This window comes from Ostrea edulis, chromosome 7, assembly GCF_947568905.1.
Source record: "Ostrea edulis chromosome 7, xbOstEdul1.1, whole genome shotgun sequence".
Lineage (NCBI taxonomy): Eukaryota > Metazoa > Mollusca > Bivalvia > Ostreida > Ostreidae > Ostrea > Ostrea edulis.
Genome location: NC_079170.1, coordinates 37,320,188 through 37,345,002, shown reverse-complemented (window position 1 = coordinate 37,345,002; position 24,815 = coordinate 37,320,188). Strand labels below are relative to the sequence as shown.

Genomic DNA, 24,815 nt, shown 5'->3' with positions numbered 1-24,815 from the left:
GTGGCCACAAATTGTGCTTCTTTTGTTAGCTGGCCAATTATTATACTCCTATGAAGTAGAATTTATTCAAAACTTTCTACATGAAAAGAAGCAAGCTTTTGCTGTTGCATTCAATTCGTCATTTAGATGTATCGACAAGGTATTATCCATTAAAAATGATAATTTTCAAAAGTTTATTCAATATATCCCAGTGACTTCGAAATAAAAGACACCACAGTCGTCCACTTCTGCTTTATACTGAGATATTTTATTGAAAGTAGATATTAACAGCGAACCAACTACTCAACTTGATTACAAACGGGGTGACTTCAGTTTCTCCATCGTCAACTTCCATATTTATGTTCCAATATTCCATTATCACCTGCATATTGTGTTTATATTTCTCAACTGGTTCCATAAGCCCGAACTTGTTCTGCGTATGGCCATTTTTTAAATTGAGGCAGACTATTGACAAGCATTAATGGTACAGGGGTTCAACAGTCTCCTTGAAAGTCAGCATTTCGAACATTCTATGGTCGTTATAGCGATCTAGTTTGCCAATACAACCTATCAGCGGATCAAATGTTGTCTGACATGTTTCATACCGATAGTTAGGCCGTTCTTGGCACACTGATTAGGACTAAGGGTAGCTACGTTTACCTGATCAAGATATAGGGCTTACGGCGCATGTGATCGGTTGACAGGGAATCCTTACTCCCCCAAACACATGTCCCTACCTCTTGTGTGTCCAGAGGACCGTGTTTGACCAGCTCCCTATTTCATATTGCTTGTAGGATTTATGATATTGATCACTATTCGTCATCCTCACCTTTCATCTATTAGGAATATCGTTTTCATTCATATATCGATTCGATACTATGAAACCGAAAAAAGACATTACAGAATCCCTCCTTCTACGTCTCTCTGATATAGTTTATCAAAAAGAGATATCAACGTTAAACTAACAACTCAACTTTATGAGACACGGGATGATTTCAGCTTCTTCATCCTTAACTTGCCATATCTTTACAGCAATATTTCATTATTACAGCATATGGTGTTTATACCACGCAACTGATTGGATACGCAAGAGCTTGTTCTGAGTAGGATACGTTTTCAAATCGGACAGGTTACTGACAAACAAATTGATGTTAATGGGGTTTCAACAGTCTCGTTTAAAGTCAGCATTTCACAAAGTCTGTGGTCGTTATAATGATCTAGTTTGCCAATGCAACCTATCATTGGGTCAGGTGCTGTCTGACGTGTTTTATACCGATATATAGGCCGTTGGTGGTACACTGATCTTCACTACGTATTACTCCGTTTACGTGATCAAGATGTAAGGCTCACGATGGGTGTGACCAGCGGACAGGTGATACTTACTCCTCATAACGACCTGATCCGACCTTTGGTATACCAAGAAGTCCCTGCTTCCTAATTATCTATTTTGCATTCCGTATAGGAGTTCTGAGATTGAAGACCGTTCGTTATCTTCACCTTTCTTACAAAGGGATCCTTTTCGTTGTGTTCTGAATTAGACAGCTGTGCATAAAAATCAGATATACATTCAAATTAACAAGGTATTTTTGATTCAGTTGAATTCCAACGACCAATTGAAATGCCATGGATACGTCGTAAGAATTTTAAAAAAACCTAGTGAGTCGCTGTTTCTCCTGTCAATGTACGATTCACAGTCAAAATGAGTAACAGTTAAAACGTGGTCTCGTAAAATGAAAAAAAAATTAAAATATCTGATTAGGAATGATATTTGTTTTAAACAGACATGAGAAAAATCATACTATGAAACAATATTCTGCATAGAATGTACAAATGAGCAATGCACGAGGAATAAAGTGTTCGTTAGTATTATTATTTTCCTGTTACGTGACATCGAATCAATCTTGTCATACTTATATTTCCTTATGTGAAAATCAAGCAAACTATTTGCGTGTAAGTTGGTTATATTTTTCTCGTACACCCAGATGTTACAACACAGATAGACAACCATGGTGAACATTGCTGTTTGAAAATCCTTCCACAAGTGCCTCATGAAGAAAAATGTACTGGTCCTGAAATAATACAAGGAACATGTATATATATATATATATATATATATTAAAAGAAATAGAATAAACAGTACACAAAGTTAAAAATTTAACGCTAGCGCTTTCATTTTATAATCCTCAGGCGTTACATTTTAAAATAGTTTTGAAATGTAACGCCTGAGGATTATAAAATGAAAGCGCTTGCGTTAAATTTTGAACTTTGTGTACTGTTTATTCTATTTCTTTTAATATTTTATACCGGACACTGCGATTTTATTTAAAAACACAATTTGGATATATATATATATATATATCTCCTACTTCAAATCTTTCTAAATCTCAAAATTAAAGCTCTAGCAAAAGAAAAAGATATTTGTCATAAAAAGGAAAAAGTCAAAACCGGAAAATGTATGTTGACATGGATCTTTCTGAGTACAGGAAAAGAAAAATTATCAGAATTTCATTATGAATTTATGAATTCAGATCCAAGTGCCTAAACGGTCAATCATAATTACGAATGATTAATTTCTCCTTCAATCCAGAGTTCCCACACGGCAATTGTGGTTTAGGTTTTCATTAAGTTATGTTTGGTCATGAAAAATATTAACAACTGTGAAAGAGAAGAATTAGACGTAAAGTACCACACCATATGTGAGACGCGGTGTAAATCGAGGATGAATTGTCATTTTTTTGTTAAATATAACTATTAAAAATTATCATCATCAAAACGTACGACTTTTTAACACTGTACATGGTCATCAGCCACAATGAATTTAAAACTAGCTATTTTCCCATCATAGACCGCTTCTTCCTTAGTGAAAGTGGAACACGGAAATATTAAAATCTTTGATCAGTCATCCTAAATATTACTTCGCTAAACTGTACTCTAATTTTACGCACATATACTACGAAATTGATGTAAAAAATCGTGGAGCTGCTCATGAACGATGTCGAAGAAGTCTGCTCATGAACGATGTCGAAGAAGTCTTCCATCCAGCAGTGTCATGGAACTTTCATGAACACAAATTGTGCTCCTTTGCTAATTGACCTCTTTTACATTATTATGGGCCCGTTTATGGGGCATAATTTTATCTTCTCATTTTACATGTCAATATTTATTAACCAAAGACGCTAACGGCAAACTGACGACTCAACTTCATGATAAACAGGATTACTTCAGCTTGTTCAGCATCATATTCAAATAGGGGGTATACAGACCAATAAGTTCTAATGGGCTTCAAATCAGTGGTTTGAAAACTCAAAGCTCGTTGTAATGATGTTATTTGCTTATACAACCTATCGTTGGGTTGAATGATCGCCAAAGTGTTTCACGTCAATTGTTGTGTCGTTCCTTACATGCTGATTTTAGCTGATTGAAATATAGGAATATTGGCGGTGTGAACTATCAGTAGGAGATAGTCACTTCCCCCTGGGCCCATAGTCCGACCTCTGGAGTTTTCTGGAGTTCATATTTACATTGTTGTAAACGTTGTTTTCGTGATAGCTCATATGAGATTGATCACTGATCGTTGTATTAACTCTTTTCTTTCATACATGTATGACAAACAACACACAAAGACGTGCAATATATGACGGAAGACGGCAAATACATGTCGATAAGTGCAGTGTAACGGCACTCAGACTGAAGTTACCGGATTAATCTGAACGTTGGGAATGGTACTGCTAGGATACCCTGAATCATGTGATATTGCCAACATATATATGGGCCTTACACAAGTTTGCACAGATCCTCCGCGCTGCTGTCTTAAAGAAGCAATGTACCCCTTGACATCAATTGTTTTTTCTGCAGCGCCCTCTTCCAGGAGGTAATCAAATGAAATGAATGTTCCAGTTCTCCCAATTCCAGCGCTACAAGATCAAGAATAATGATATGATAACGTGTTTCCTGGTATGAAGCTGTTTTATAATGAACTACACTGTACGTAAGAATCTCATTTCAATGATAGGTCACACCTAATTCGTATACCTGCAATGAACGACTATCGGTCCATCAGATGCAGTGAGTCCATTTCTGACCAGGTTACGGAAATAAATAAGTGACGTCGGATCATCGGGGATCGATTTGTCTGGCCAGGTGGTGAAGTGAAACTGTGTCACTCTTTTCTCCTCTTCCTGCAGTGTAATTATGTACATGTATAGAGTGTTACATTTTAGAATGATTTAAAGTACAGGTTAATGTTAGAAAGGGATATGTCCCACATGGCGATATGGAGATTGATTATAAGGTATGCTAACTGTAACAGTTTTAACACATGTCAAAGAATGATTAAAGTACAATACGCCTTGGTGTGTAATGTAGAAAACAGAGGAAAGAAGCACCTGACAATGAACAACCATATATCTCAGCACGTAGTGGTCGTACACATCTACATTGTCCAGTATTATGGTATATTGACCGATGTCCACATCCGTGTCCGGCCAGTACTTCAGACACTTCATCTGAAACACGTACACCTCAATTGTTTGAGAGAGCAAACGGTTAGATTGTTAGTGTGTTTGATTTAAAGAAAAACAATTTCCAGGCATGTTTGATAGGATCACTATCCAATTTGAAAAACATAAGTTGAGTTTGACCTATCGGCATTCAGATAAAATGATTTGAATTCAATCAGTATTATTCCTGTCTATTGTAATGAAGTGCACCCGTACTGTAGTCATTATCCAATCATTTCTTATTGATATCAACTCATGTAAGCTTTAAGGGATTTATGAATGGCTATTTTAACAAAGTGACTAACAAAATGTTTGGGAGCTTTCATCAGTGACAAATTTCATATACTGCTTTGTAAAACAGACCCTTCTAGAATTGTGCTTTAATATAAACAGACTGTAGAATCTGTGGTTAGAACTGCAATGTCTAAATTATAACCTCACATGACTCTAAACTGTGCTAAGCTGATTTGGGATTTCATATTTCAACAGTGTTATGAAAAGATTTATTCTTTTGAATGAATTCAGCTCAGCAGTAAACAGATAACGGATACTACTTTATGGATATATGTGACTGGAAGTTGGGACGTTTTATTGCAAACAAATGCTTTTCTTTACTTGTGTTATTGACATTTTGCCCAATAAAAAACTCGTCTGCCACATTTTCTTTCTGGATAATCGTTTGTTATCTTTGATTCCGATTTTCTGCCATCCGGATCATATCTTAACCAATTAATATAAAAATGCCAATCACTCAAATCGTCTTTCCATTCATTCTAGAGCAGTTACCGTGTCTCCTTCGTACAGGTTAGTCAGCATGACGATCCTTGTGACGTCATTCTGCCAGATCATCGTCCAGAAATCCTCTAACGTCTTGGGATTAAAAGGACCTATGTGTGTTTAAAGGTTTAGTGCTAGATTCTTAATCAATTTTGACGAAATAACCACAGATATGTGATTTTTCTCAAAACTAGCTCTTATCCATCCAATAGCATTAAGGGCTTAAAAGGATTTTTTTTTTTGCATCTGTGACTTTTTAAGAAAATAAAATAGTGAGTCTACCTTGTGCGGCTATGTACGCTCGTTCCTTGTTGAACCCCTGGAAATAAATCATTGGAACTTGACCTCGCTTGAAAGATATCACTCCCTTCATTGGTTGATTGTTACGGTATTTAGCGCGTTGGAAATCCAATGAAGGAAATATAACAAGTAACCTATAGTGCTGTTATAGCTATCGGCCAATACAAAAGCTAGGAAGTATTCATTCATATCTCAGTATAAATGTTGTCTAGTGATTGTATAGGTGTTTTGATGACATACTTACATGTATGCAAGATGCATTGAAAAAGTCATCGTTCTCATTTGCATATGTTCTCATCAATTTTACGCGATTATAGTCATCTGAAAAAGGATAATCATTAGAAAAATACCTCTTTCGAAAAATCAACGACAGCAGAAGAAAGTTTGTCTCAACTTCTAATGTCAAATTAAGGACACACGCTACATTTCACGTCAATGATATCATTTTTCGTGGCATTCTATGTACAATTCACTTGCATACTTTCTTGTTTCTATAAATATATTGCGTGTGTTAGCATATTTTGATAATTTCTTACTGCTGCAAGTACATATGTAAAGTCCACCATTACATAATACCGTAAGTTGAATATTTGTACATTACCGTGGCAAAGAGGCAGAGAAAATACTTTGGAACAATCGGGTATCAAACCTCAAACCTTTGTATTGCTAGTTAGATGATCTAACCACTAAGCTACTCAGTTTCATATCTATCGATCGATCAATTGATCGATCGATCGATCGATCGATCGATCGATCGATCGATCTATCTATCTATCTATCTATCTATCTATCTATCTATCTATCTATCTATCTATCTATCTATCTATATATCTATCTATCTATCTATTCATAAAAGAATTCTTCAAATCAAGGAAATGAATGAAATGTTTTAGAAAAAATCTCAGAACTGTCGTACATGTCGTGAATGTCCTTAAAATGAAATAAGGAGTAAGTAAGAAGTACTTAACAAATTTCTTCTTTATAAACTGGAAACGTGAGAAGAAATGTACTTGAGATTTGAAGAAGTCTTAAGACTCAAATGGTGAATACTTAAGAAAGGAATTTCATTTTTGAAAATACATGAGGGCTTGAACTAGGACGCTTTACAATAGCTTACTCTATGAAGTGTGTTAGAGTTTCCTTAAAAGATTGCTGACACGAAGCGTTGCAATTCATACCAAGATGTAGTTTTCGAAAATCGAATTTATTTTTTTTTATATTCACATTCAAATGATTTTATTTTTAAGAGAAAATGGCAGCACGCCGTACATCTCCTTAAGTGTGTACTCACATGGATAAATTCTTTTGTATCGATTCCCCTTTCTGCTGGAAGCCTTCAGAGCATTGGAGTAGGACTCTAGTAGTCCAGTAGGAAGATCCTATAATCAAACAGAATGATGCAAATACATTAAATTCATTCTGAAGGAAAAAGATCATAGTTTATTTCATTCATGAAATGATAAAATGTACATGTACGAAACAGAAAGGACGTATTCAGTGTTGAACATGTCTTTATGAATGGAAAATAAGTTTGCGTTTTTCTCATTATCAGAAATATACTATAAATACTTTGTTGACTTAGTAAGTCCTTGATGAATAGGTAAAGTACTAAATTTATGATAAAACTGAATGCAAACATCGAATTCTTTCTCCAGTATTCCGTTACTTCTTTTTTCTGGTAATTCTCTGATGAACTTATCAATGGAGACCCTTTGTGACGTCAGATTACTGTACTCTACGGTGATGATTTCATCCTCAACATCGCCAACCTCGTTGTGGGGAATCTCGTCTAGTTCAGATTCAGTTCTTGATTCTACTTGATGGAATTCCACGGAAAAGACATTTTCCTCATTGGTTTCCACTTTTGGTGTTTTCGTCCTTAAATGAACACAAATTGTAGGCAATTTACAAATTTTACGACGACAAGAAACAGTAATTCAGAATCATATTACATGTACCGTATAGTCCTACAAATTGCTGAGATATATGTAATTGTACTTAAATCAACAGACCACTAACAAATCCATGTTCTCATGATTTCTCGTCTGAAAGTCTAATTAGATCATTATAACCACCAAAGAATTTGGGAAATGCTGACTTGGATATCTATGGATATTTCTATTATTGAACTTGTTCGGTGATATGTGCAAGGTGAAGATAACGAACAGTGATCAATCTCATAACTCCTACAAGCAATACAAAATAGATAGTTGGGCAAACACTGACCCCTGGACACACAAGAAGTGGGATAAGGTGCCTAGGAGGAGTAAGCATCCCCTGTTGACCGGTCACACCCGCCGTGAGCCCTATATCATGATCAGGTAAACAGATTTATCCGCAGTCAAAATCAGTGTGCCAATAACGGCCTAACAATCGATATGAAACACATCAAACAGCATTTGACCCAATGCGAGGTTGTATTGACAAACTAGATCGTTATAACGACCATAGAATTTTCGAAATGCTGACTTCAATCGTGACTGTTGAAATCCCTGTATCATCAACTTGTTTGTCAGTAGCTTACCTCGATTTAAAAACTGACTATACGCAGAACAAGCTCTTGCATATCGAATCAGTTGAGATATATAAACAACATATGCAGGTGATAATGGAATATTGCTACACAAATATGGGAAGTTAGCGATGGAGAAGCTGAAATCATCCCGTGAAACGGTTACCTTTTTTTAAAGCGGAAAACCACAATAAAGAGCAAAACCACAGCTATCACCACGAGAACAGACAACACTATGATGGACTGAGTCTGGTTACCTCTGTTGGACCTGCCCTCTGAAGAATAACGTTATTTTTTTTTTTTACATATGTTCATAATACTCATACAACATATCAATTTTCCAAATAAAGTACATTGTAAAATACTGCATGCTCAATTCTTTACGTACATAGGAAAATCATGCCATGCTTCAGCCAAAACTTCACTAAACACTAACAGAGTGATTCCATGCTGAACATAAGATATTATAGTATACCGTGTGTGACGTCCATTTTCTTAGTGATAGGGGTCTCGTCGTCAGAAAAGGTACTGTGTGTAACACTTTCTCTTTTCCAATCTAGAGATTACTCGTTTTTATTAACTGTTTTTAAACCGAGTAACTTTAGTAATATATATCTAGGTTATGTTACAAGAGAATAAATTCAATAAAAGCCTGGAATTAAAAGTCTTTTACATCCTGAAGATTTGCAATGGTCAATTTCGAAAACGGTGATACAATACATTTTCAATGTAACCTAGTGGAAATGTTTTAGCATGGGGGTTTTTATTATGCATTAACGCATAAAAAACTACCTTCTTAAGTAGGAATTAACTTTATACAAGTGAAGATAACAAACAGTGATTAATATCATAAATTCTATAAAAAATACAAAACTAATAGGATCGCAATGAGTAAATATTCCCTGTTGACAAATTTTGTTCGCCTTCAGTCCTCGATCTTGATAGGTAAACGGATTAACCCGTATTCAAAATCAATATGTAGAAAGGCCTAACAATTGCTGAAAAGGTAAAGATAACGAACAGTAATCAATCTCATAACTCCTACTGTTACAGATTAGATCGTACCCTGTATAAATCAATCACAAACATATTTTTAAAATTTGTACAAATTCTTAACGATTATTGAAAGAAAAATAAATACATAACAATTTACTAACTTACCATAGGTACATGTTTATATAATATCGGTGCTCGATGCTGGATTAATTCTGATTTCAAATCGGCTATTAAGTCCAATCAAAGTAATCATGATATCTAGCTTAATATGTCATACATTGTAATACATTCATTGTTATTATTATTATTATTATTATATATTTTAATGAAGTGCCAAATACCACATGATTTACAGTGTATTTATACTGAAATAAAGGATTCATAGTTTTCCTTTTGAAAGACTTAAATGAAAGGTGAAGACAACGAACAGTGATCAATCTCAGAACTCCTACAAGCAATACAAAATAGATAGTTGGGCAAACACGGACCCCTGGACACACCAGAGGTGGGATCAGGTGCCTAGGAGGAGTAAGTACCCCCTGTCGACCGGTAACACCCGCCGTGAGCCCTTTATCCTGATAAGGTAAACGGAGTTATCCGTAGTCAAAATCAGTGTGCCAAGAACGGCCCAACAATCGGTATAAAACATGTCAGACAGCATTTGACCTAATGATAGGTTGTATTGACGAACTAGACCGTTAGAACGACCACAGAATTTGCGAAATGCTGACTTCAATCGAGACTGTTGAAACCTCCGTACCATCAACGTTTTTGTCAGTAGCTTGCCTCGATTTAAAAACTGATTATACGCAGAACAAGCTATAAACACCATATGCAAGTGATAATGGAGTATTGCTACATAAATATTGGAAGTTGACAATGGAGAAGCTGAAATCATCCCGTTTGTCAAACAGTTTAATTGTCAGTTTGCCTTTAATATCTACTTTCAATAAAATATAAGTAGGAAGCAGAAGTAGACGACTCTGCGGTGTCTTTTATTTTGAATTCACATGGATATATCGAATTGACATATGAATGAAAGTTTTCATTGTTAATAGAAAAACGTCGTCGATATATCTAAATGTCAAATTGAAGACCAAGCAAGATATTTCTTCTCGCGTATAAGTTAATTTGAAATAAATAGCTTTATTGCAAAAGAAGATGTACGTGATCTTTATATTGAACTGACAAGCACTAAATGTCAATCAGGCACACATGTATTACACAATACTTCCCCTTAAAACGTTTGAATGACTATAAAACTTAATTCTTCACAATTGAAAACCTGAATGAATATACAAGTGCATCAAATTAAAGCAACAAAGCAAAACAAATTAGAGCACATTGAAGATGACGCAGGTGCAATAATATTGTATTTGCCTTTGATATGTTTTATGTTGATATGCTATTCTTGCAAAAATAGACTCCATCTTTTGAGAGAAGTATTCACAGTACGTTAACAAAGTATTATCAGCTCGATTATAAGTTATTATGGTGTACCTTGTATGATGCCCGTTTCCTTGGTAACAGGTGCATCTTTGACATAGATGGTGCTGTGTTCAGTAATTTTTGTTTTCCAGCCTTTACATTCACCTGTCATCTGGTCACACATCGAGTTCAAACACTTTTCTAGACATGTGTGTTGACAGAAATCACCATAGAACCCGTCATTACATCGGTAACATACACCAGTGATAGGACTACAGGATATACACTCCATCCTGCATTTTGCACAGTTTGGTCCGTAATGTTTTTCTGGACAAACTAAAAGGATATTTTTATCATAATAAGATAGACACTACTTTGGTACATATTTTAAATATACTTCTTGAAAACTATTCTTCTTGATAATTTCTTTTAGAATTATTGCCAACTACAATCATTGAATCATATCTCTGATAATCAAGACGATTTTACAGAGATAATTTTTGCTACCATTATTTGACATAAACTAACGAAATATTTATCTTTATTTCTATGAGTGGGACATGACCTGTTTTTATGAATCATTATGTTAGGTTGAAAGGTCCGTTTCATTTCACATTACTTAGATCCATAAAGAAGATAGAATTGAACATCAAAGAATCATTATAGACGAAGCAGTAGTTGGTTAGTAAGAATGGTTTAACGTCCCGCTTGATAATATTTCATTCTTATTGAGACGTCACCATTGCCAGTGGAGGGATGCAAAATTAAGTCTATGCTCGGTGCCTATGGCCTTTGAGCAGGAAGGGATCTTTATAGTGCCACATCTTTTGTGACAGGGGCCTTGGATTTTGCAGTGTCATCCGAAGGACCATCTAATGAAGTCACCTCATACTACGAGCATAGGGTACAAAGGACCTATTCTAACCCACATTCCTTAAAATCATTGCGGAAATATAGTATCCATTTATATTTACTGATGGGGTACACTTCAAACAGCCTCAATGGTCCACCATCTGTCCTTATTATTACAACTGAATTCCCTGTCATTTCTCTGTTACATTCCAAGGCTTTGTTGTTTTGTTTTAATTCATTTGGTCCGGTAAAACTGAAATTCCGACACAGTGTAGACGAACTGGTTCTTACGTCATCATCTTTAATGTGTAATTCATAGTATCCTGATATAAAAGAGAATGTTTCAAATCAATCTGAGATAATACATTAGTGAGTACAGTTCAAGAATAACTGATGATGCAATATTCTACAATGATAGTTTGATAACAAGAATTATTTGTTGTAAAATATAGCACAGAGTTGTATGACGATAATGACACTATTCATTGATTAGATATAGAAAAAGAAGTTCTGACATAAAAACTTGATAAGGCTACATAAGCACATTGCAATTTTTATGTTGTATGACCTAATCAAGATATAGATCTCACTGTCGGTGTGACCTGTCAACAGGAAACATTTACTCTTCCTAGGCAGCACACATTACTTTTGCTGTTTCCAGGATTCTGTGTTTGCCCTGCTCTAAATTTTATATTCTTTACGGTATTTTTGAGATTGATTACTGTTTGTTCAATTCACTTCTTTCCCTACAGCATATTGATTGATTGATGGATTGATTGTAAATTGTTAAAATGTCCCTCTCGAGAATTTTTCACTCATTTGGAGACGTGACCGTTACCGTTGAAGGGCTGCAAAATTTAAACATAGCGCAAAATATAGGACTATGCTCGGCGTTTACGGCCTTGGAGCGAGGATGGATTATTAACATACCACACCCGCTATGAGACGTGGTCTCGTTTTTGTGCTCTGATTTGAAGGACCACCCCATTTAGTCGCCTATTATGACAAGAAATGGTAACCTATTCCAAAACGGATCCCCAGGGGATTTTAGCACATTGAGAAAATTTTGATTCATTCAATGAATCACACACAAGTTGTAAAATTTTGAAATTGATATACAAATTAAATATTTCACACCCTGATTACTTTAAAAAATGGAATATAATGAACAGTGATCAATTCCAAAAATACTATCAATCATCAACAATAGAGAACAAGCTAAACACAAACCCCTCGAAATACCAGAGGTGGGATCAAGTGCAACGGAAGAGGAGTAAACACCCCATGTTGACCGGTCACATACAATGTGAATCCCTATCTTTTGATCAAGTAAACTTATAATGACTTATAAACATATACCTCCCCTGATTGATAATAGTATCCATTTCATCACATAGTTTTTATCCAGTTTAAGGAACCAAGAGGCCTGGACATTTTCCTTTGAATGGTAAAATGTGTCCATGTTGCCGTCTAAAGCTTTAGAATTTGGTTCCAGATCCGTACCATTCTGTACCATTGTTTGACCCAAACGAGATGGTCCTAAAACAAAGAAAGTGTGATAGTGAGGCAAAACGAAATAGACAAATAAATCGTTCTTTTTCTACCATAGAATTTATATTTTTCAGTATTTAGATAAAAGCAAAATTAAGAATCTTTGTAAAATAAGATTTTGAAGAAACGGTAATTAAAATTGCAGTAAATGATTAAAAATGAATGATGCACAGTGGATATGCTTAATGTAGATTAGGATTGCATCCCTATGCATTTACCTATAGGCTTAACTTCATATATTCTCAATGATCCATATCGTATTTGTCGAATTTCAATTTTATTCCCCTTCCCGTCGACATAATCAGGATATTCACATGTGATCAGTCGTTGGGGTGATCTTAGTTTACGTCCTTCAGCTAGACACAGGTACTCGGTATTCCTTTGACCATCAGTATTAACAACATATACTTGATATTTTGCTTTTGAAAATATAAAAAGAACTAGACTAATTCATCATTGATTGAATAATACTTGCGAAATCACGATGAAAGTATGAAATTTTTATTACCCGCATCAATGCTGACGAAAATCCAATGAATTATGTAAGTATTGTCCAGCTCAACAGACCACACCTCAAAATACCCATCATTGGTCAGAGAGAAAGTCTCCATGTCGTCATCACAACCATGGCTGGCGACAAAAGAGTCATTGGTTGAGGACTGGTAAGCTTTTTTACACACAAATAATGGTGATGTTCCTAGATAAGTATCAAATAATTGAAATTTCATATGACGATAGTAAATCATGATGGAAACAACATGGGATATATAGTCAAGACCGCGAAAATTAAACCTTCAATTTTAGTTTAGAGACCAGACGGTCGTTTCACTAACCGATCATAAATAACAAACGTACAGTTACGTTTACGACCACTTCGATGTGCACGTCTACGAGCGTTTCACAAAAACTCTCGATTTCGAAGCACGTACGATTTCAAGTACGATGTCTGACTGTTTAATATTCAAATCTTTCTGAAGGTGGATTTTATTGTTGAAAGAAATATTCAGTCATTATTCCCTCATGATTTTGATTACGTATTTATTGTGTACAGTAATTTATGAATGAAAGGTGAAGATAACGAACAGCAATCAATCTCCTATAATAGGAGATATACCAGATATACTTCCCCTAGGTGCCTAGGAGGAGTAAACATACCCTGTCGACCAGTCACACCCGCCGTGAACCTTTTATGTTGATCAGGTAAACGAAGTTATCCGTAGTCAACCTCAGCGTGCCAAGAACGGCCTAATAATCGGTATGAAACAAGTCCATATTGTCAATGAAAATGAAAATGTTGAGCCAGATATCTAATGTAAAGTACATACAATTCTAAAAATGTTAAAAAGATTGATAAGATTATTGATTTTCTTGAAACTTTGAAGAATTTAAAAAGATAATAATGATGTTTAATTTATTAAAGATATTTTTGATAGAATTTTAAATACTGTGTATCGATCTACTCAAGTGAGTATCGTTTTCATCAATAAGTAAATTATATTCAAAGGATGAAAATAATAAGAAAATAAACTGATCATGACCTTAAAAAAAAACAATAAAAGCAATGACACACATGTTTAGAAAATTTTATCCTCCATCAAACACGACTGAAATCATGGATATATACATACATTTGTTTAATTGTAATTTGTTGTAAAATACAGTATAAAACTATTGACATATCTGTATATACCTCAAACAATTCACGGACTCAAATTGTACCTTAATGACTTGAAATTTATCTTCCCCATGAGGTTTTCCGTTTCCTTTCAGACATGTGTACTTAAATACGGCTAAACATGATTATGTATATTGAAGATCATTTATTCAAAATTGCTGTTGATATTACACTTGATAACAAGGGATCGGAGCCCCAAAGGTCCGATGGCGACCCATTCCTTTCTTTAGTACATAGATTTTATTATATTCAATTTCTAACGACCTTCATAAAACTTTACGGAAACGTTCCATTTGCAAACTTGGGATTGTGAACCCTCCCCCATTACCAAGTTATGATATATTGTCCTAAATAGTTGTATCGTTATCAGTCGAATGTGCATGTATTATGCTGTTAGTCATTTGCATTTAGATACATGTAGTAATATATATATACATAATGTATATATATATATATATATATATATATATATATATATATATATATATATATATATCACTGAAGAGACATTATTTGTCGAAATGCGCATCTGGTGCATCAAAATTGGTACCGTATAAGTTTTACACTTACCTGAAACATTTCTTGCTGTGGCCATCATTTCGACATTTAGATATATAGACGACGTATTATATATTAACAATATCAATATCTATCCATATGTCGATTCAATATATCCCTGAGAATTCGAAATAAAAGACACCAAAGAGTATCCACTTCTGCTTCACACTTAAATATTTTATTGGAAGTAGATACTAACGGTAAACTAATAACTCAAATTTATGACAAACGGGATGATGTCAGCTTCTCCATCGTCAACTTCCCATATTTATGTAGCAATATTCCATTATCGCCGGCATATGGTGTTTATATTTCTCGACCCATGCGATACGCAAGAGCTTGTGTTGCTCACAGTCAGTTTTTAAACTGAACCAGGCCACTGACAAACACGTTGATGATGCAGAGGTTCCGACAGTTTCGTTTAAAGTAAGCATTTCGCAAACTATATGGTCGTTATAACAATCTAGGTTACCAATACAACTTATCATTTGGTCAAATGCTGTCTGGCGTGTTTCATACCAATTGTCGGGTTGTTCTTGACACACTGATTTTGACTACGGATAAGTCCGTTTAACAGATCAAGATACAGGCCTTAAGGCGGGTGGAACCTGTCGACAGAGAATGCCTACTCCTCCTAGGCACCTGATCCCACCTCTGGTGTGCTGAGGGATCCGTGTTTGACCAACCCTGTATTTTGTATTGCTTAAAGGAGTTATGAGAGAGAGAGAGAGAGAGAGAGAGAGAGAGAGAGAGAGAGAGAAAGAGAAAGAGAGTAAACGACACGACACTTCCATGCAGACGTTCACACCTTTTCATGAAACGCCCAAATTCTCGACATCCAGTATAAAGACACCTGTGTTATCCCACCACCCGTCGATACATTGTTTCACGACATGTGCAGCACAAGTTCACCAAATAAAAGGGTCATGAACAACGACAATCTCATGCCAGTAATTTCGATTTGATCAATAGCATCTCAAAGAAATGTGTACCATAAGCAGTGGGTTCCATGTCCTAGACCACTCGTAGACTTACGATCAATCATCCCGTTTGTCATAAAGTTGAGATGTTAGTTTGCCATCAATATATATTTTCACTAAAATATCTCGGTCCGTGGGGATCTGGTTTAGAATGTAAAACTTATACGGTACAAATTTTGATGCACCAGATGTGCATTTCGACAAATAATGTCTCTTTAGAATAGGTCCTCAATACCCCGTGTTTGTCGTAAGGTTTCTAAATGGGGCAGTTCTTCGGATGAGACCGCAAAAACCGAGGTACTGTGTCACAGCAGGTGTGGCACGATAAAGACCCCCCCCCCCTGCTCAAAACCAATAAGGACCGAAATTTTGCAGCCCTTCACCTGTTTTGGTGATTTCTGTATATGAGTGCAAGATTCCCTATAGAACGTTAAATGATATACATAATTCGTTGTCTTCGCCTTTCATACTACAGTGGAGCTTCGGTAATCCGGACACCATTAATCCGGACGCTTCACCTTCCAGACGATTTTTCTAGGGAACGGAATTTTTGTACATTATTTTGCATCATTAATCCGGAAATTCGCGTTCCGGATCCGGACGGTCATATTTTACTACAAAACGTTATAATGCATTGAAAATTGTACCGTTAATCCGGACGGTAATTTTGTTTAGGGACGGTCTGTGTCGGACAATTTTAGCAAGGCGTAAATTATAAAGAAAACAAGCCAAACTGTCTAATTGAAGATATTACCTGTACCCTGTCAACACCTCCCTCCAATTCATGTCGATCAAGACATTGTATTGCCATTTTTCGCACATAGGATCTTTTTTGCGTGTAGTGTTGAATTTTGTAAATAATTTGGATATCTGTAGCATATTATTTTATAGTCTTGATCAATACCCTAATAGTATTAATAAATTAAACATCATGCCGTAATGATAATGTTTTTAACTGCTACACGTATCAGTTGTATTGATTCGTAAATTGATATCGGCTTATTCAGATCTAAAGAGTGTAGATTATACTTCTAGATTCTGGATTTTATACTGTTGATTGGCGTGAAATATACATGTATGTTCATGCACATGTATATATAGTATAAGTTTTTAACGTTTAGAATGTCACGCATGTAGAATGTACCTGTGTACGATTGATTCTTGTTATGATGTTGTAGAGCTTTATTGCTATCGAATTTTTAAACTCTGCGTAGAAGTGAGAAAATTACCATTTTAAGGAAAATGACAATTAAATTCTTTAGGTACCTGTAATGTTAGTTTCACCCGCGTTTTGTTCCGTTATTATCGCATCATGAAAATAATAGGTGTGCGTGACTAGATCAAAGCAGTAGTAGGTCTAGATATTACGAGCTTAAATGATTTTGTTCTCCTGATATTGTCTTGGATAATTATAAAATAAGAAATATAAACTCTGGCAGATTGAATTTTGGTTAAAGAATATTGTCAACTGACATGATAATCACGAAATTCTTATATCAACTTTGGACGATGAAGATTGTTTTAACAGACCGCCGAACCCGTGAATCATGACAGATGGAAATTACCGGCCTCTTTAAGAAGTAAAAGTGTGATGAAATGTTTGAAGTGTAAATGATTATGTTAGTTACTTATGATTTAATTACTTATAGTTACATAAAGTGCTTCATTATTTGTTTTAGTGCATACGGTACAGTTTTGTATATTTATTTGTAGGGATCATATGTATGTACAATGTAAGCACAGGTAAATACACTGAACACGTACATTGAATTTTAGTGCTTTGAAATACATGTAAATGTTAACATTATCATAATTTATTTACTAATGCAAATGGTTAAATCCAATGATAGAATGTGTTTAATTCACTATGCATCAATAAAGTAGAAACATATTGGCTACTTATGCAAAGCTAGCAAATGTGCGATTCAATTATCCGGACGCTTCATTTATCCGGACGATTTTGCTGGGAACCAAAGTGTCCGGATTAACGAGGTTCCACTGTATACATCAGTTAATCTAATTACGAAACAGATGTGGAGGATTCTGTGGTGTCTTATTTCGAGTTCACGGGGATATATGAAATCGACAAATGGATGAAAATGAATATTGTTTATAGATAAACATTGTTAATCTATTTAAATGTCGATTTGAAGGCCAAAACAATATTCTTTTATTCTCATTTTGAAGCGTACAATTCCATATTATTACATAATTTGCCTTGAAGGAAAACAAAATATGCATTGCTTATTAAGTTTTGATATCCATTAAAGTTAAAAGTGCAAAGCATGACAACTTCACCATGATCTAATATCACTTTTCGTTATCTTCACCACTCATCCTGCTAAGATGCAAATATTTCAATCTTTTTATGATGAAATAATTCTTTTCTATTCGTTTTCTTACATTTTTGCAAAAGGAACCCAAGCAATATAGTAATTTTAGCACAGAGTGAACCGAAGAAAAGGATAAAACACACGAACAGCTCTTCCACGCTTAAATATGCTACAGTTTATCTTATTATCTCAAAAAGGATATGCAAATATCCTTTTCATTGGACACCTAGCGCAAAGCCCTTTTGTTTTATAAAATCAAAACGTACGTCACATGAATAAGTTATTTCATATTCAAAAGATAAATCATTTGCCTGTTTTTAAAGAAAATGAACCGATTATAATGCAGTTTGCTTTGTTCATTAAAGTGAGTTTTTAATACTCCAATCGTTTGAGTCAAATTACTGCAGTATTCATACATGCCTTTTTATTGGAAAATTGATGAATTTATCTAAAAACGATCGCTTACCTACTAATCTAGTGAGCACTGTTACATAGAAATACATAATCCACAAGTAGTAGAGCTTAAAATTCGTCATGATCCTTACATACAGTGAAAAGAAAAAGTATCACGGAACGGCATCAACACTTCATCAGGCAAGAATATTTTTCATACACCCAATTATGAAGGACTATTTCCCGTTGGATTATTATGACACTTTGGAAAGTGCTAGTAAAACTTCCTCCGCCCCAAAACTCCATTGCTGGTATAATTTCACGGTACTTTCATTCCCATGTTCTAATTCAGTATGAAGAGGTAAAGATAAGGAATAGCAATCATTCCTCAAAAGAATACAAAAGTAAGAGTAAGGCAAAAAAGACCACCGGAATATAATAGATGTATGACAAATACAATAAGTATATAGGCATTGGTCAATCAAAATAGAAATGTCCACATATATGATATTAAAATTGATGGACAATATAGTGCAGTCTGGTTAACCTAAAACTGCCAAACCGGGCAATATTGCAACATCAATTTTGTTGTCAGATATGAAATCCACATGTATCGTAGAAACATATATAAAAAACTTAATGATATCGGACTTGTGAAAATATCATGAAATATCGTACAAAGTTTGCGCATTTCGAATCGTTGAAACGAAATTTTATTTTGATTAAAATTTATGGTACATATTTCATGAGTTATTACAACGTGTTTTATCTGAGCTATAATTTCAGAGAAATGTTTTATTGCTAGAATATTTCATTGTTAACCGTCAATTATGTACACTTTTATAAATTTCGGGATTAATTTTTGCATTGAACAGTTCAACAATTGAAATTCGCCCGATGTCTTGTTCAGAACATACATATTCTTTTCAAATATATTTCACAAAATCAAATCAATACTGGAAATTCGTTTACACATTGTTTTAAACGCAACAATACTCTGAATTCCGATACAAAATAGAAAATATTTTAAAGTCAACTTGTAAAACTTTTACCTATTATATTTTCTGTTACATCAAATCTTAATGAAACTATTGAAACAGTTTTGAAAAGTACTATCACCTTAGAGTGTTCGATGTCATTCACAGGCAAGGTCGGACTCGCAGTAAGCGTAAAATCAATGTATTATATCCAGGAATTATCAAAATATATTTGAAATCCTTAAAAAAGATAAGGGCCACCCAAACTATTAGACTAAATTCATTCCACTAGATAGTGTGTGAAACTGTAAAACGTAGTAAAATCTGCACACATCCACGAGTTCGACCTGTCGCGGTAGCTCAGTTCTTAAGCGTTCCCTTAGGTATTGCTAATAAAATAGTCATGTGTTAAGTATCGACTCGTTGCCAAAATCTTGTGTCGTATTTGGAATCTTTTCCATCCCTACAACTGTCCTATTTTTGTGTAAGTAGCTTTAGTGAGAACACCATATTACAAAGGAGAATACATTTACATCTTTTGTATCTGCGAGTCGATTCTGATTTGGATGAAATTTGATTGTGGGTTTTTTTTCCCGAAAAAAACCTGCCTTGTGCAGCTGTGCACTTCGTTCTTTGTTGAAACCCTGAAAATAGATTTATTGGAATTTTGACCTCGCTTGAATGTTATAAGGACTTCCGCTTTGTCGTGTTGCAATATGGGCGACGTGGGAAATGCATTGAGGAAACTATTAGAAATGACACATAATGATGTTATAGCTACATATATATGTTTTCACTTCCCTTCAAATTTTAATCCCATAAATGGTAAATATTCCAAAAGCATTTATAGTATATAATTTTTCAGTCATTATATATAAGAAATAGCTTTGTACTACTTACATCTAAATAGTACCTCTACATATATGAATAAAATACAGGCTGCGTTGTGAAACAAAACACAAATCATCTTTTTAACAAAACATTCCATATATATTAAATGAAAGCATTTATACTAAGTTAAACAAGCAAATCTACAGTTTCTTTGCAGTTGCAAATTTCCTGTGAAGAATATTCAAATACCTCATGTTCCTGCTTTATTTCTAGGAACCGCTAGGAGTTGTTCAATATCAGGAACAAACTACGAAAAGTGGCGCGATACCTTGCGTATTGAAAACATTGTACATTAAAAGAGTATTAGATGAGTATGTGAAACTATCAAATTCAAAAAACCAATTGTACAAGTAAATAAAGTACCAAAGAGCTCCAGAAAATATTTGTATTCTTGTATCATAACATTACCCAAAGCATGATGATTTTTGATAATGTGTTCAAATATGAAAAAGGATATTACTTGTACATGTATATTTAATTGACTAATGATAAGGTCATTTATTGATAAACCTAAAAAATATAGAAAACATTATTGAGATAGGAATCAATTGCATGAATATATACTCAGTACCGTAAAAAAGTTGCACGTCTTTATAGCAGTTTCTAATTCATGTAGAGAAAACAGTTTAGAGGAAACAGTTTGTGATCCTCGTACAAATCTTACTACAATCAAGGAAGTCGTTCTCCATAATGTTCCTAGTGCAGTTTTCCTCTAGATCATGACAAGTTTCTCCGGAACAAAGCGCATTGCATTCATACCTACATCTGTAAAGCAGCTGATGCATGGTACAGAGTAGGCAGACTTGAACCGCTGGAATGCAGGCGATGCAAGAACGATCACAATGTTCTGGTGTTCTTTCTGAGAACATTTCTGAAAAGAATTCATGTGTTCGGGTTATACATTTTCAACAGGAATTCAATTGTGTTATAACTAGTAATGTTTTAGAACGCCATATAGGGAGTAACTTTTTCTTATCGTAACATTTTGTGTTTTTAGTGTTATTGTATGACGGACGAGGAGACGTCGACGAAACTTGCGGCTTCCTCCATTGTTTCAGAGTTCTTAGAATTACATGTATGATTCCACATCAAATATTCAAACATATTGAGGAAAGGTCATCAGTCTTACCAGTGGGATCAATAGAATCCTTCATTAGTACGAGTGTGGGATATGGAAATTCCACCGAGGGGACAAGATTCGCACAGTCTAGGACGAGGCTTTGCCGAGTCCTAGACAGCGAATTTTGTTCCAGAGGTGGAATTTCCCTATTCCAAACGAGTAAATAATGAAGGAGTATTTTCCTCACATCTTACGTACATATTAATGCATAACATTTAGATGATTTGAGAAAGTTCTAAATAATCAAAATCCTCATTTAAACTTCGATGTAAATCGATATGCTAAAGTGAATGTTTTATTCGTTAAACTAAATTGTCAATGAATGAAACGACATACCTTTATAATATCAATACATTATCATTGTTTCACATATACATTCCATATTCAAATAATCCACCTTTTGTCGATATTTACATGGCATACTTTAACAAATTCTTTACATGTGTCAACGTCACCGGATATATAGTTATGACATCATCAATTAACCTTCATATTGATCAGACACAAATTACACGACAGGAGTAAAAATGTCGTATTTCTTCGGATCTTAGTAGCTGGATGGCTTATTCTATACATAAATAATATATATAAATAAAACTTACATAAAAATAAATCAGACTTTGATAGATACTTCGTGCTATCCTTATTTCAATGTTGACGTCGCATTGTTTTGTGGATTTTATCCAAGTAAAGATTTTCATAACGCGATACGCATATTCCTTTGAACGGTCGAACCCGCTGTGAGTCCTATATCTTGGTCAGGTTAACCGAGTAACCCGTAGTGAAAACCAGTGTGTAACGAACGGCGCAAGAACTATCACGAAACAGCAAAGAAAGCATTGCACCCAGTGATAGCTTGTATTTGCAAATAATATCACTAGAACAACCATAGAATTTGCGAAATCCTGACTCTTTAAACCCCTATAGCATTACCTCATTTGTCAGTATTCTGACTCGATTAATATTAATCATACGCAGAACAAGCTCTCGTGTATTATACGCGAGAAGAAGGAGTATCTTGCAGTGGCCTTCTATTCGACATTTAGATATATCGACGACGTTTTGTCTATTAACAATGATAACTTTCATTCATATGTCGATTCGATATATCCCTGTGAGCTCGAAATAAAAGACACCACAGAGTCGTCCACATCTGCGTCATACTTAAATATTTCATCGAAAGTAGACACAAGAACAGACAGCACAATGGTGGACTGAGTCTTGTTCCCTCTGTTGGACCTGCCCTCTGAAGAATTACATTTTTTTTTTACATATGTACATAATACTCATACAACATATCAATTTTCCAAATAATGTACATTGTAAAATATTGCATGCTCAATTTTTCACGTACATAGGAAAATCATGCCATGCTTCAGCCAAAACTTCACTAAACACTAACAGAGTGATACCATGCTGAATATAAGATATTATAGTATACCGTGTGTGACGTCCATTTTCTTAGGGATAGGGGTCTCGTAGTCAGAGAAGGTGCTGTGTGTAACACTTTCTATTTTCCAATCTACAAATTACTCGTTTTTATTAATTGTTTTTAAACCGCGTTACTTTAGTAATATATATCTAGTTTATGTTACAGGAGAATGGATTCGATAAAAGGCTGGGATTAAAAGTCTTGTACTGCATGAAGATTTCCAATAGTCAATTTCGAAATCGCTGATACAATACATTTTATATGTAACCTAATGGTAATGTTTTAGCACGGCCGTTTTTATTATGCATTAACGCATACTGAATTTACCTTCTTAAGTAGGAATTCACTTAAAAGAAGTGAAGATAACAAACAGTGATCAATGTCATAAACTCTATAAAAGATACAAAAGTAATAGAAGGGCAATGAGTAAATATCCCCTGATCACATGTTACGTTCGCCTTCAGTCCTCGATCTTGATAGGTAAACGGATTAACCCGTATTCAAAATCAATATGTAGAAAAACCTAACAATTGCTGAAAAGGTAATCAATCTCATAACTCCTACTGTTAAAGATCAGATCGTACCTGTGACTTGTATCAATCAATCACAAATATATTTTTAAAAATTGTACAACTTCTTAACGATTATTGAAAGAAAATTAGATAGATAACAATTTACTAACTTACCATAGGTACATGTGTATATAATATCGGTGCTCGATGCTGGATTAATTCTGATTCCAAATCGACTATTAAGTCCAATTAAAGTAATCATGATATCTAGTTTAATATGTCATACATTGTAATACATTCATTGTTATTATTATTATTATATATTTTAATGAAGTGCCAAATACCACATGATTTACAGTGTATTTATACTGAAATAAAGGCTCCATAGTTGTCCTTTTGAAAGACTTAAATGAAAGGTGAAGATAACGAACAGCGATCAATCTCATAACTCCTACAAGCAATACAAAATAGATAGTTGGGCAAACACGGCTCCCGGGACACACCAGAGGTGGGATCAGGTGCCTAGGAGGAGTAAATACCCCCTGTCGACAGGTCACCCCCCCCCCGTTAGCCCTATATCCTGATCAGGTAAATAGAGGTATCCGTAGTCAAAATCAGTGTCCCAAGAACGGCCTAACAATCGGTATAAAACATGTCAGACAGCATTTGACCTACTGATAGGTTGTATTGACGAACTAGATCGTTATAACGACCATATCATTTGCGAACTGCTGACTTCAATTGAGACTGTTGAACCCCCTATACCATCAGCGTGTTTGTCAGTAGCTTGCCTCGATTTAAAAACTGACTATACGCAGAACAAGCTCTTGCGTATCGAAGCAGTTGAGAGATATAAACGCAATATGCAAGTGATAATGGAATATTGCTACATAAATATTGGAAGTTGACAATGGAGAAGCTGAAATAATCACGTTTGTCATACAGTTTAATTGTCAGTTTGCCGTTAATGTTTACTTTCAATAAAATATCTAAGTAGGAAGCAGAAGTGGAGGACTCTGCGGTGTCTTTTATTTTGAGTTCACATGGATA

The 24,815-nt window shown here is 34.7% G+C and overlaps 1 protein-coding gene across 1 annotated transcript in view; it reads right to left on the bottom strand.

The window, feature by feature from the left end:
• Window positions 1-1,727: 1,727 nt before the first annotated feature.
• Window positions 1,728-24,815, bottom strand: part of LOC130048080 (uncharacterized) — a 35,003-nt gene continuing 11,915 nt past the window's right edge. Inside the window, exons 7-17 of the mRNA XM_056144222.1 lie at window positions 8,543-8,623; window positions 8,234-8,342; window positions 7,193-7,433; window positions 6,847-6,934; window positions 5,800-5,876; window positions 5,538-5,574; window positions 5,265-5,365; window positions 4,365-4,484; window positions 4,012-4,157; window positions 3,758-3,893; window positions 1,728-2,048 (exon numbers count right to left, since the gene is read on the bottom strand). Of these exons, the coding sequence (XP_056000197.1) occupies window positions 1,965-2,048; window positions 3,758-3,893; window positions 4,012-4,157; window positions 4,365-4,484; window positions 5,265-5,365; window positions 5,538-5,574; window positions 5,800-5,876; window positions 6,847-6,934; window positions 7,193-7,433; window positions 8,234-8,342; window positions 8,543-8,623 (1,220 nt within the window). The 3' untranslated portion in view covers window positions 1,728-1,964. The remainder of the gene's footprint in view (window positions 2,049-3,757; window positions 3,894-4,011; window positions 4,158-4,364; window positions 4,485-5,264; window positions 5,366-5,537; window positions 5,575-5,799; window positions 5,877-6,846; window positions 6,935-7,192; window positions 7,434-8,233; window positions 8,343-8,542; window positions 8,624-24,815) is intronic.